The following is a 14,031-nucleotide window of genomic DNA, read 5'->3' on the forward strand; positions in this document are numbered from 1 at the left end:
GCCCTCACAATTTACATATTGAGAACAAACCATAAAAGTGCTTTAAAACATTTACCGCTGTAGCTATTAGCATTGTGGATAAGAAATTCATCTTCAAATTTCACAACAGAGTCACCAGAGTCATTGATTTTCTGATTACTTTTTATACAAAGTAGCTGAAGTCCTGGAATTTAGCTTTAAAGCTGGAATTTTATTTATTTATATTTTATATGATTTCCAAGCTTATTCCTTCCCCATTCAAGCCTCCGGCTTGATGGAAGCAATGGATTGGCTGTTGGGAGGAGTTGTTCCAATATCAAAATGCCTGTCATGGTGGATTTGTTTGCAGACCACTCTAGGCATGGCCGTCTTTAATAATGATTGGTCCTTGGGAAAACATTTTCTTGACCCCCCTTCCCCCATTTCACTCTCCACCTACTCTGAGACATACAATAAATAGCAGTTAGACTCAAAATCAGTTTACTGCAGCAAATCAGGCAGCGATTGAAATTGGTTGCAGGAGGTTACAGCATATCATTACTGTACTGCTTGCTGACTGCTTGCTAGAGGTTACAGTACACATTACGGCTCACTGACTAGTTGCTAGAGATTACAGCACATGATTTCAGCTTGCTGATTGGTTGCTAGAAGTTACTGCACACCATTAATGCTCACTGATTGGTTGCTCGAGATTACTGCACATCCTTGCTGCTCACTGATTGGTTGCTAGAGGTTACTGCACATTATTACTACTCACTGGTTGCTAAAGGTTATTGCACATCATTACCACTCACCCATTGGTTGCTAGAGGTTACTGCACATCCTTACCACTCATCCATTGGTTGCTAGAGGTTACTACACATCATTACCACTCACTGATTGGCTGCTAGAGGTTACTGCACATCATTACTGCTGACTGGTTACTGCACATCATTATTGCTCACAGATTGGCTGCAAGAGAATTACAGCAGATCACTACTGTTCACTGATTGGTTGCTAGATGTTGCTGCACATCATTACCACTCACTGATTGCTTGCTATTGGTTACTGTGCATCATTACCACTTACTGATTGCTAGAGGTTACAGTACATTTTTACAGCTCATTGATTGGTTGCTAGAGGTTACAGCCAGAAGTGTATCTACCACGAGGCAAACAAGGCATTTGTCTAGGGCGGCACTTTTTAGGGTTGAGCAGCGGCGGACAGAGCCATGCAGAAACACCATCAGAGGGGTACCACAAGTACTCTTGTAGTGGCCCAGACATCAGGAGGATCAATGTGGTGGGGGAGGGCAGTTGCAGAATGATTCTCTTGTATCTCTCCCTCTAGCAACGGATGAGCCAGGACCAGGGGAACACCTGGAACAGGGAGAGGTGGCGGACATGAAAAAGCCAGGAGGACGTGAGCTGTGTTGTGTTCTGTGGGCTCTCCCTCCTGTCATCCATGCAGCACATGATACACTGATAGATCATATGGGAGTGCACACACCTCTCCCCCCCCCCCCACCCGGTTCCTGCTGCTCGGACATCAGCAGCCCTTGGAGGAGGTGTGTATATGGGGGGGAGGTAATCGTACTGTGTGTGCAGACCCATACAATCTTGGAGAGAGAAGGGAAGAGGAAGAGAAGAGAGAGAGAGAGAGGGGGGAAGAGAGAGAGAGGGGGGAAGAGAGAGAGAGAAGAGAGAGAGGGGGAGAAAGAGAGAGAATCATATGTACTGTACATGCACACACTTATTAAACTCTCTTGCTCTCTCATTGGAGGGGACACAACATTTTTGTGTTGCCTAGGGCAGAACAAAATCTAAATACACCACTGGTTACAGCACTTAATTACTTAACGCTGATTGGTTGCTGAAGGTTACAGCATATCATCGCCTCACTGTCTGCACACAAGGGACTGAGAAGGCCCCAGTGGGTATCATACAGCAGAGGTTATGGTGGCTGGAACCTCAGGGGTGCATATTATACAATGAATTCCACCACAATTAACATATAAATGCCACATTGCTGCCACTGTTTACATATGAATGTAAGTCATCTCTACATGGCAATAGGACAGAGCTGGGGAGCATTAGTGACAGCACTTCACACTGAGATATCAGACACAGCATGGGATTAGGGGATGTAAACCAGGGCAGTTGGCAAGTATGGGGCAGCTGCTTTGGGCCTCACAATAATGGCTTGGCCCAGGGCAGCTACCCCTTTTGCCCCTCTTTAAGGACGGCCCTAACACTAGGTAATTCCCACATGTGATACAGAGCCTCCATGATTGAAAGAACTGAAATCCAATAAATGAAAGGGTTGGACCAGAGACAGTAATGTCAGGGACTAAAGGGCTCAGAAAAAGTTAATGTCCTATTTCTGGGAAATTAGGCAAGCCCCACCTGACATGTTTTATCTTCTAATGAACACTGCGAGAAGCTCACAGTGTGTAGGGAAGTCAGAGTAATTTCAGTACTAGACAGGACTGAAGTTTAGCTTTAAGAGCTATTGCTATGATCTTTTAGCATTTCTGAAAATAAATAACATCACAGTACAAGCAGCTAGAAAGCTTGGGGATGGCTGGTGTTAAAGCTCTTTTACAACTTGTTAAGAATATGTAAATACTTTACACAGGTGCATTTTAAAATGTGAATGCAGAAACCTCTGCCTTCACTGCTGTCAATGACATTTCCATCTTTTATCATTCTTCACAGATAACAGAAGAGATGGTTCTATTCCTCTATTACAGGGGTCTCCAAACTGCAGCCCTGGGGCCAGATGTGGCCCTTTGCTTATCTTTATCCAGCCCATGGGCTCTATTCTTCCCTCAGATGAAAGGCACCATTCCCCCAACTAACACCTACAATGGGCCATTATTCCCCTCACTGACACCAAGGATGGGGCACTATTCCTCCTACTGACACCAACAATGGGCCATTATTTCTTCCACTGACACCATTGATGGGGCACTATTCCCCCCACTGACACCAATGATGGGGCACTATTCCCCCCACTGACACCAATGATGGGACACTATTCCCCCCACTGACACCTGTGATGGGGCACTATTCTCCTCACTGACACCAACAATGGGCCAATATTACTCCCACTGACACCAATGATTGGGCACTATTCCCTCCACTGGCACCAACAATGGGCCATTATTCCTCCCAATGACACCAATGATGTGGAACTATTCCCCCTACTGGCACCAACAATGGGATCTAATTTCTGCCACTGACACCAACAATGGGCCATTATTCCTCCCACTGACACTAACGATGGGGCACTATTCCTTCAATTGATGCCAACTATGTACTATTCCTCCCACTGCACCAAAGATGGGACATTGTTTAGTCCCACTAATACCAAAATATATTCTACTCCCACTGGCCACAGTCTGGCCCCCCTAAAGTCTGAAAGATAGTAAACTGGCCCTTTGTATAGAAAGTTTGGAGATCCCTGCTCTATTACACAATACATACACAAAGTAGGCAGAATCTTCTGTGATCATCCATTTAGATGTGTTAAGACTTTTTACATCTGTTGCATTCACACACATTTAAACATGTTTGCACATGTACATGAGTTACAAACGCAGGATCTTTACAGGCAGAGACACACTTCTACTCTATTATTTTACACTGCTAAGTGCAGTGCTACAATATGGTCCCCAACGCACAAGTCTGAATGGCCCTATTAATTTCTATTTTGCTGCATACAGATGCCTGCACGCGTCTGTGCGCAGCGTTTTTTACACCTGTGTAAGCGAGGTCTTGCACTTCGGACTTACAGGAATTCTAGCATGCAGATTTATATGCTCACCTCCCAAGACACCTGCCTCTTTCTTAGTGGGAATACTAGAAAATGACATTAACTTGCTTTCTTTCTTTTAACCATTGCATGGGATATACCATAGCAACCCATGGATGTAGTATTTTTCTAAATTACTTTTTTCAAAAATTGTGATTTTGTTAGAAGCAAATAGCTTTCCTCAGCTTGTCTGTATTTGTCTGCAGGTGTTCTCCAAGTATAGAGTGGTTCATCCCATTCCCTTGCTGTTTGAATTAGCTCCAGCAATGTGTGTTAAAGGTGGCATCCTGTCAGCAGGCTTGAGGGGCCTGCTTATGCATGCTTGGAAAGTTAATAAATATCTGAGGAACTACCTGGCACACTCGTATTGTGTGGCCTAGTGTTGCCTAGTGTTGTGTTGCCTAGTGAGGTAGCAACATTAACAACTATCTTACTACCTGGCACACTCGTATTGTGTGGCCTAATGTTGCTTAGTGTTGTGTTGCCTAGTGAGGTAGCAACATTAACAACTATCTTTCTCCTGTGCCTCTGAGCATAGACATGTGAAGTACTGGGAGAATCTCCACTCCTGGGAGGACCTCTTGAAGACTGGCTATCATGGATGTTCTACTTGGGTCTAGAGGAAGCAAACTGCAGTTGTCCCTCACAATGGAGGTGGTGAGTGGCTGACTGAATGGAAAGTCAACACAGGAAACTTTCCATGTTGTCTCGCCTCGAATACCATTGGGACATCTTTTGTCAAGGAGCCATATTTAACCTTTAAGTGTTCAGAAAGCGTAGCCCTGTGAGAAAGGAACCTATGAAGTTGAGAAAGAAATGTTGAATTCCTGATGTCACGATCGCAGCGTCAGACCCCAGCCCTTCTCCCCAAACTCATGACCGAAGGACTAGCCGATCTAAAACCGCGATGTCACGTGCGTAACAATGCCACACCCAGCTGCACCCTGCACAACAATTTTCTAGCTAATTGGACCACAATTGAGGTACCGGCAGCCTGAGCAATTGTTACTGGGTCAGCTTAATTATGCAATTAACCCTTCACACTGCCACCACCTCCTTTTTGTACTGAGAAAGAGGAAACTCGTCGATATATGAAATAACACTATAATGGTTGAGGTAATCGTCTGTATAACATGGTTATACAGAGGGTTAAACAAACACAGTAGCATTCTCTTTAGAGGCAGGAATTCGTAAATTGCAATAAAGCGCTGTAGAAACAGTTCAACACTTTCAGAAGGAAAGATTTATTACTAAAAGGTCAAACGGGTGCAATAAAAATATTTACAGAAAAGATGTAACTAAGCTATATATATAAATATAAAGAGACTAACAGCACAGCAAAGAGATATCAGAGAGAGGTGAAAGGGTTAAGGTACTTGCCAAAGTCCTGGGTTAGCAGATCCAAGTTTCAGAGAGAAAGGGCACAAGTCTCCCCAGGTGGTATTGATGTTAAAATGTGAGACGTCTTCAACTCACTCTTCTTAGGCCTGACAGCCTAATTTGTAGTTCCCCAGCACGGGGTGTCTCTGAAGTCAAGGACCAATACCCCGTTTAGGGCGTGTAGGTATGGGCAGATACCTCAACTAGAGCCAAAATCTCCCATAACTCATATTTTGGCCCATAACTTTCCATCTGCACAAGTGACATTCTACCCGCAGGTAGATTATTATGCAGACACGTCTGAGGATTGATTAGATATGAATTATGAAAATATACACTGAACGGTTCACAAGATCTATTTTTTTGTTTTCCTATGTACTCGAGACAATGCAAGTGACCTACCAAACTGTTCGCCTTCTCGTGGCCAATCTGACGATATGTCTGGTTTTTATGTAAGTCTCTCTTATTCCAAGATATGAGACATAGGGGAAAAATGGATTTTTTAAAAGTGTTAGCTGGTCCCGCGTTCCTTGGAATGTCTTGAACTCTGGGGAAAGCTTGCCTTATCTTATACGAGGTGTTACATTTTACAGGTTCTTCCGACAGCTAGGCCCCCGCTTCCTTGGGGACTTTATAGCTCCTAGCCCCCTGCTGGGCCCTGGCCTCCTGTGACATTCCTAACACACATACACACTGGTCAAATGTCGCTGTGACTTTCAGAAAGGGAGGGGGAGAATAAGGGGGAAATATGTTTGTCAGGATGGTTAACCCCTTTGCCAAGCTGGAGGTTCTTAACAAAATTGAGGACTGAGTCAGCCTCTGGGTATACGCTGTTACACCAGAGACCATGTTCTATGTAGAAAATTTCAGGTGCACTGTGCTCTTTCAATCTATCTTCCCATTCTCATCAATGAGCTGAATGTGCTTAAATCCACTTATTGCCAAATAGGTGAACTTAGGACATTCCAAGTGTAGCTATTAGCTGAAGATCAATATTTAGCCACATCTATTTAAGATCCATACAAACAGTGTTACGGAATAAGGCTCTCTTACATGCATAATTTCTCTTTTGTACTAGTGCATGGTTGTTAATTGCCCCTGTTCTCTCCCCAACAGAGGTTGTGGGATTGAATCCTTGGTTGCTGATAATGACTACACAATACCACAAAAAGTGTGGTCTCTAATACAGCATTAATCAATGAATGTGCTGACTGCAATTGACTATCTAATGTAGCCTGAACGATAAAAAATGGTAGCGTTGATTGAGTGCAAAGCTGGGCTGACCAAGGAAACAGTTACAATACCAAATGGGTCCCTGCACCACACCATGAACAGTGGATTTATTGTTATGAATCATAGCATGTACATTTTTTTGTGAGCCAGATAAAAAAAAAAATAATAACATGGTAGGGTCGTGGAGAAGGAAAAAGGGAGGAAAAAAATTGCATGCATTTTGAAAGACTTCTATTGCCTCAGCATTGATGATTTTATTTATGTTGTACATACACATGTATATCTGTAAAGGCAATTTATTATATTTATGTTGTTAGGACCAAAATGTTTAACTTAGTAAAGTCCAATTACCCAGAAATAGAAATCTGCAGTGGAATTAAAATGATATTCAAAGAAATTAGGTTTACTGAGAGTTCTGGTTGTTGGTGCTGGCCCCATCACCACAAGTCTTATGTGACTTTATATTGGCCTATCACTGTGGTGGGCATCCCCACTCATGAATAGTACATTGCATGGGGTGGGAGGCCAATGCCATCTAGGTAGCTGCCAACATTATGAAGTGCCTTAGTTTTGAGGTTCAGTAGCACAATATTGGGAATCAGATACAGAATGCAAACTCCTGAAAATGCTTGCTATTCACTGGTAAAAATCTGCTGCTTAGATCGGTAATGATTAAAAATGCTTTCAGATTTTTGACACTGTCTTGTCCCCACTGGGCAGATTTTCCTTTATATTCTGTTTTGGTGACCACTATAACCGAACCAGGAAATGACAATTTTTCCATTGGGCACAAAGCAAATTAGTCCTAACAGGGGTCCTGTGTCTGTAATGTGGAGATTTCCTCCTACATTCTTACCTAGCTTTTATTAGTATTACCACAGGGGGTGAAGAGAAATTACCGAATGGTAGCATAAACAGCTATGAAGACCTGATAAAGGTTCTAATTCTTCTGTTTCATCCACTTTTTTGTTAATGTTTTTAGATTTCCTTCACGGTTTAGCTGTGCCTGAGACCATGGTGCAGCTGGGGGCTAACCTGGCAGATAAAGGTGACAATGAACAAGGTTTGGATGAGGACAAGGTGCCCTTGATAACGCCTCTTGATGTTGACCAATTGGAGCAACCATTTCCTGAAAAGGTTAGATATGAACTACATCATTGGCAAGCTCAGTTCATTTACTGTGATAGCTAACTTGTGTCCAGAGTTCCATACTTGTTGGGTATTACATTCCTATAACGCATCGTTGTAAATCATTTTCTGTGCATAATCAAAATTGTACATAAGTGATATGAATATGTTTGTTTTTAATTTTCAATCTTTTGAAATGCCATGAATTGATATCAATAAAAATACATTGGAAAATGTTCTACGTACTTTTTATTTAAACCTGCTCTCCCAATACAGTAAGACTCTAGGTTCTGTGATCACACACTGGTTTGTTAAAACTTGAAGTGCCGAAGTCACCTGATCTGCAGAAGCTCTTCTTTCTTTTCTGAACAGGAAAAGCTCTGGCACTTCCTTGTAGTTATTATTATTATTATACAGTATTTATATAGCGCTAAAAGGTTTACTCAGCGCTGTACATTATAGTGGGGGACAGAACATGAGACAATACAGTAAAAAAAAAAACATGAGGGGGTCAAGGGCCCTGCTCTTTCGAGCTTACAATCTAGGAGGGAGGGGATAGTGGTACAGGAGGAAGTGGCTGTGGGGGACGGAGTGGTAGGAGGAGTGGAGGAGATCGGCTGTTAGGTGAGGGCGGGGTAGGCTTCCCTGAAGAGATGGGTTTTCAGGGTGCGCCTAAAGGTGAGGAGGGTAGGTGACAGTCTGATGGATTGGGGTAGTGAGTTCCAGATGATGGGGGAAGTCCTGGAGAAGTCCTGCAGTCAGGCGTGGGAGGTGGAGACCAGGGAGCTAAAAAGTAGGAGGTCTTGTGAGGAGTGAAGAGCACGGCTTGGGTGGTATTTGGGTATCAGGTCGGTGAGGTAGTTTGGGACAGTGTTATGAATGGCTATGTATGTCTGTGTTAGTAGTTTGAATTTAATGTGTTGGGCAATCGGGAGCCAGTGGAGGGAATGACAGAGGGGGGTGGCAGAAGCGGAGCGGTTGGTAAGGTGGATGAGTCTGGCCACTGAGTTCAGGATAGACTGAAGCAGGGATAGTCTGTGATGAGGTAGGCTGGTGAGAAGGGAGTTGCAGTAGTCCATATGTGAGATAATAAGGCAGTGAACGAGTTGTTTAGTAGTGTCTGGGGTTAGGAACGTATGTATTTTGGAGATGTTGCAGAGATGGAGCCTGCATGAGTTTGCCAACGATTGGACATGGGGTTGGAAGGACAGGTTTGAGTTTAGAGTGACACCTAGGACTTTGGCTTGCGGGGTGGGACTTATGGTGGTGTTGTTGGTCGTGATGGAGAGGGTGGGGGGCGCCTGCTGGGGGGAAAATCAGGAGCTCAGTTTTGGAAAGGTTCAATTTGAGGAAATTGAGCGACATCCAGTCTGATATGTAGTTCAGTAGGTGGGTGATACGGGCGGAGACTGCAGGGGTGAGGCGAGGGGTGGAGAGGTAAATTTGCATGTCATCGCGTAGAGGTGATAGTTGAAGCCGTGGGAGTGTATCAGTTTGCCGAGGGAGGAGGTGTAGATGGAGAAGAGAAGGGGACCAAGGACAGAGCCTTGGGGGACCCCAACAGAGAGGGGGAGATGGTAGCATTATAGGTAACGCTGAAGGAGCATTGGGATAGATAGGAGGAGAGCCAGGAGAGAGCGGAGTCTCTGATGCCGAGGAAGTGTAGTTTACTGAGGAGGGGGTGGTCAACTGTGTCGAAGGCCACGGAAAGGTCGAGGAGTAAGAGGACTGAGTAGTGGCCATTAGCTTTGATGGTTAGCAGGTCATTAGTGATTTTGAGTAAGGCGGTTTCGGTGGAGTGTAGGGGACGGAAGCCAGAATGTAGTGGATCGAGGAGGTTGTTGTCAGTGAGGTGGGCGCTTAGGCGATTGTAGACTAAGCGCTCAAGCAGCTTGGAAGTAAATGGCAGCAGGGAGATGGGTCTAAGGTTATTCAGGTCGGTGGGGTCCAGGGAGGGGTTTTTGAGTATGGGGGTGATGTGCTTTAGGGGGGAGGGGAATGCGCCAGCAGAGAAGGAGAGATTGAAGATGTGGGTGAGGGAGCATAGGATGGAGGAGTATTGTGACCGGAGGAGTTGTGTGGGGACAGGGTCAAGGGGGCAAGTTATGAAGTTTGACTGCCCCCTCCTACCCCACCAATCATCATATTGGCCGAGAAGGCTGCCAATTATAGTAATGGACCACTATGATTGTGAATAGGCAAGAGAGAGTTGACAAACTCTGATACTATCTGAAATTGCCATAGTTTTGTCCATTCAGAACAGTCCAGCATTTGGATATAACAGAAGGCAATGAAAGCTTCTGCAGGTACAGTGGGGATCGAAAGTTTGGGCACCCCAGCTAAAAATTTGTATTAATGTGCATAAAGAAGCCAAGGAAAGATGGAAAAATCTCCAAAAGGCATCAAATTACAGATTAGACATTCTTATAATATGTCAACAAAAGTTAGATTTTATTTCCATCCTTTAAACTTTCAAAATAACAGAAAACAAAAAAATGGCGTCTGCAAAAGTTTGGGCACCCTGCAGAGTTAATATCTTGTACTGCCAACTTTGGCAAGTATCACAGCTTATAAACGCTTTTTGTAGCCAGCCAAGAGTCTTTCAATTCTTGTTTGAGGTATCTTTGCCCATTCTTCCTTACAAAAGTCTTCCAGTTCTTTGAGATTTCTGGGCTGTCTGTCACGCACTGCTCTTTTAAGGTCTATCCATAGATTTTCAATTATGTTGAGGTCAGGAGATTGTGAAGGCCATGGCAAAACCTTCAGTTTACGCCTCTTGATGTAATCCCCCGTAGATTTCGAGGTGTGTTTAGGATCATTATCCATTTGTAGAAGCCATCCTCTCTTTAACTTCAGCTTTTTCACAGATGGCATCAAGTTACCATCCAAAATTTGCTGAAATTTTATTGAATCCATTTTTCCTTCTACTCGTGAGATGTTCCCTGTGCCACTGGCTGCAACACAACCCCAAAGCATGATTGATCCAACCCCATGCTTAACAGTTGGACAGAGGTTCTTTTCATTCAATTCTGTGCCCCTTCTTCTCCAAACGTACCTTTGCTCATTCCGGCCAAAAAGTTCAATTTTAATCTCATCAGTCCACAGAACTTGTTTCCAAAATGCATCAGGCTTGTCTATATGTTCATTTACAAAGTTCAAACGATGATTTTTGTGGTGAGGACGTAGAAGAGGTTTTCTTCTGATGACTCTTCCATGAAGACCATATTTGTACAAGTATCTCTTTATAGTGGAATAGTGTACCACAACTCCAGTGTCTGCCAGATCTTTCTGGAGGGATCGTGCAGTCAAACGTGGGTTTTGAATTGTTTTTCTCACAATCCTGCAAGCTGTTCTGTCTGATATTTTTCTTGGTCTTCCAGATCTTGCTTTAACTTCCACTGTTCCTGATGACTGCCATTTCTTAATTAAATTCCGAACAGAGGATATTGACATCTGAAAACGCTTTGCTATCTTCTCATAGCCTTCTCCAGCTTTGTGAGCGTCAACTATTTTCAGTTTCAGTTTTCTAGACAACTGCTTAGAAGAACCCATGGTGCTGATTGTTGGGGCAAGGTCAGATGAGTCTGGGCATTTAAAACCTTTGAGATTGACATCACCTGGTCTTCCCAGACGATGATTGAGAACAATCCATGACACTGGCAGGTCTCAGCTTGGCAAAGGGGGCAGTGCATGCTATAAATTCTGCAGGGTGCCCAAACTTTTGCAGGCGCCATTTTTTTGTTTTCTGTTATTTTGAAAGTGTAAATGATGGAAATAAAATCTAACTTTTGTTGACATATTATAAGAATGTCTAATCTGTAATTTGATGCCTTTTGGAGATTTTTCCATCTTTCCTTGGCTTCTTTATGCACATTAATACAAATTTTTAGCTGTGGTACCCAAACTTTCGATCCCCACTGTATGTGAAGGCACTTCTAGTTGCCTACAATTTACATCGCTTAGCAGCTTGTTTTAAAGGGACAGAGTCCCTTTAAAACAAGCCGAATATGAAGACTTCCAATCTGAAACTTCATCTTTTCTGCTGTGGTTAGAACTTTGCTCACTCATCTTACAGGAAAAATGTCCTCGTGCTCAATTCTCCAGGGAAATTTGAAGGTTGAGAAAAGAAAGCAAGAGCAGGGGTAGAACTGTTATCTGAAACGTACTTAAGGGTTAATTCTGGATGGACTACCTTTTGAAGTATATAAACATGAGAAAACAATATACAGCCCTAGAAATTAATGAAGATGTCATCACCTGTATTAGTGATGCTCATTATATGATAGCAATAAATAACAAAAGAAGGAGGATCATTTTGTAGAATAATTGCTTGGATAAGGTCTTTGGAAAATGGTGCTTTTTCATTACTGGGTTTGTGTTGCTAATGCAGATATCTTGTTATAAGCCTCTTAGCGTAACAAAACAAACAATAGCTGGAAAAATGGGTGTATTCCATGTGACAAGTGAATCTTCTTTGATTGCCTTGCTACAGAATTACAATTATTTTGTAAAAAGTTTTATTTTTAAATAATTAATAAGCAAATTTTTGAAAAGTATCACACTCATTCTAGGCCACCAAGATATGTGTTGTGTTTGCTTGAAAATAAGTTTTGTCCTCTATACAATTTAAATGACCAAGTTTTTTGTTTTTTACATTTAGTTGTTTTTTTTTTTCACTAGTTGATTGTAAAAACTCGGACAGAATATCAGCTGCAGCAGAAAAAAAAGAGGAAGATTCATGTGCCAGGGATTAAACGACTAAACATAAACCTGTATGATGAGGTCTCTGAAAAGGTCAAGGTATGGCAGTGAATGGCATTTGTAGGTGTTGTTATTGTGAAGATGTGTTCCTATTGTTGATGAATCTTAGACAATACATACTTATACAATCTTATAATATCAGAATTTAACATTTTTGAGACCAAGGCCTAGTAAATTTTCATAAGCAAAGGCAATTTAAAATACGCATATGATGACAAAATACATAAACAAACAAGTCAAACGTAAAAATGATCACTGGATCCAGATGTATAGGCAGTTAAAATGATTGTAAAGCTAATGATTTTTTAAAAATAACAAACATGAGAATACTAACCTGCCCCGTGCAATGGTATTGCACAGAGCAGCCCAATCCTCCTTTTCTGGGATCCCCTGCAGACACTCTGGACTCCCCCTCTTCTCCTTGTGCCGCCATAGGAAGCCATTTCGATGCGGAACTATGATTTGTGTGTCCATTAACACAACAGGTCAGCTCGCCGCCCCACTCCCTTGTTATTAGATTTGAGTGACAGCAGCAGGAGCCAATGCCTCGCACTGCTTTCACTGAATCCAGTGAGGAGGTTGAGAGAGAGCAGTGCCACTGCTCTGAGGCACAGAATTGAATCAAGATCAGACTCAGGTAGGTATTGGGTTGGGGGGTGCAAAAGAAGGGATTTTACCTTAATGCAGAGAATGCATTAAGGTAAAAAAAAACTTCTGCCTTTACAACAATTTTAAATATATCTGTAAAAGTTTTTAAATGTTAAGGTGGAACTTAAATCTTTACTTACCTTTCCTCCAACAGTCCCTGTCCCACACTGGCATCTTTTTCTGTGTGCTGGTCTTCAGACATATTCATTGGCCGGCACGGGATGATGCGACTTATGTTATGACCATGAGCCACTCATCTGAGCACACAGGGATAGGTTTGGTGCTGTAAGCATGCGCTGCTTAGTTTACATGCTGGAGATTATTGCGAGCTGACAGATAGGTGTATATTATTGTAGAAAAGTTATTGCTGGTCTCTTCTGTGAGAATAGCCTGTCCGATCACAATCTGTAATAAATAACACTTCAGTTCCATGTTAAACGTGCCCTCATCACTTATCCACTTCCCAAGCATCCCTATGAGTCCTTTCATTTTAAGGTGAAACTCATTAACCAATAAACGGCTTGGTGGGGGTTGTGGCTATACTCAAAGTTCACTGAAGACACCTTCTGCCTATGCATTTTTAAATCATATACTTAGTGTAAATTGGCTAAATATCTGATTTTTTAATTATAAGTAACCTATGAGCTTGCAAAGGATCAGCCTAGTTTCCTCTTGATTGATTTACAGTCCTGCTTCTCAGTTCAGTTGACCAAAACTGACTATATTTTTAACTTAAACATTTTCAAATATTTATACCCTGCTTTTAAGGTAGTGTGTGCTTAGATTTCAATGAAAAAACTCCTCTGTAGATCTTCTATTGTCTGCAGAATAAAACAATATACATGTAATATAACATATCTAAATGTTTTCTGTTACTTCTTTTAAGATTCCTAAAAGATGTCTTATTTTGTTTTCTTGACTTCTCAAGCTGACTGGCCTTATCCTGATCACCATGGTTTTTCTGGCTTGTCTTCTGATGCTGGTGATGTACAAGGCTCTGTGGTATGAACAGCTCACTTGTCCTGAAGGTTTCATTTTCAAGGTACTGTTCAACATAACCCTTAACACTGCAAAACTTTCAATCAAAAATCTAATATCAACAAGATC

At 42.4% G+C, this 14,031-nt stretch overlaps 1 protein-coding gene across 1 annotated transcript in view; it reads left to right on the forward strand.

Annotated features, from left to right (window-relative positions):
• Window positions 1-14,031, forward strand: part of CALY (calcyon neuron specific vesicular protein) — a 45,200-nt gene that overhangs the window by 26,076 nt on the left and 5,093 nt on the right. The window contains exons 2-4 of the mRNA XM_089680030.1: window positions 7,370-7,524; window positions 12,196-12,315; window positions 13,853-13,966. Of these exons, the coding sequence (XP_089536156.1) occupies window positions 7,402-7,524; window positions 12,196-12,315; window positions 13,853-13,966 (357 nt within the window). The 5' untranslated portion in view covers window positions 7,370-7,401. The remainder of the gene's footprint in view (window positions 1-7,369; window positions 7,525-12,195; window positions 12,316-13,852; window positions 13,967-14,031) is intronic.

The sequence above is a fragment of the Staurois parvus genome, unplaced genomic scaffold, assembly GCF_062004578.1.
Source record: "Staurois parvus isolate SC_StPar_1 unplaced genomic scaffold, SC_StPar_1.0 ptg000234l, whole genome shotgun sequence".
Classification (NCBI taxonomy): Eukaryota; Metazoa; Chordata; class Amphibia; order Anura; family Ranidae; genus Staurois; species Staurois parvus.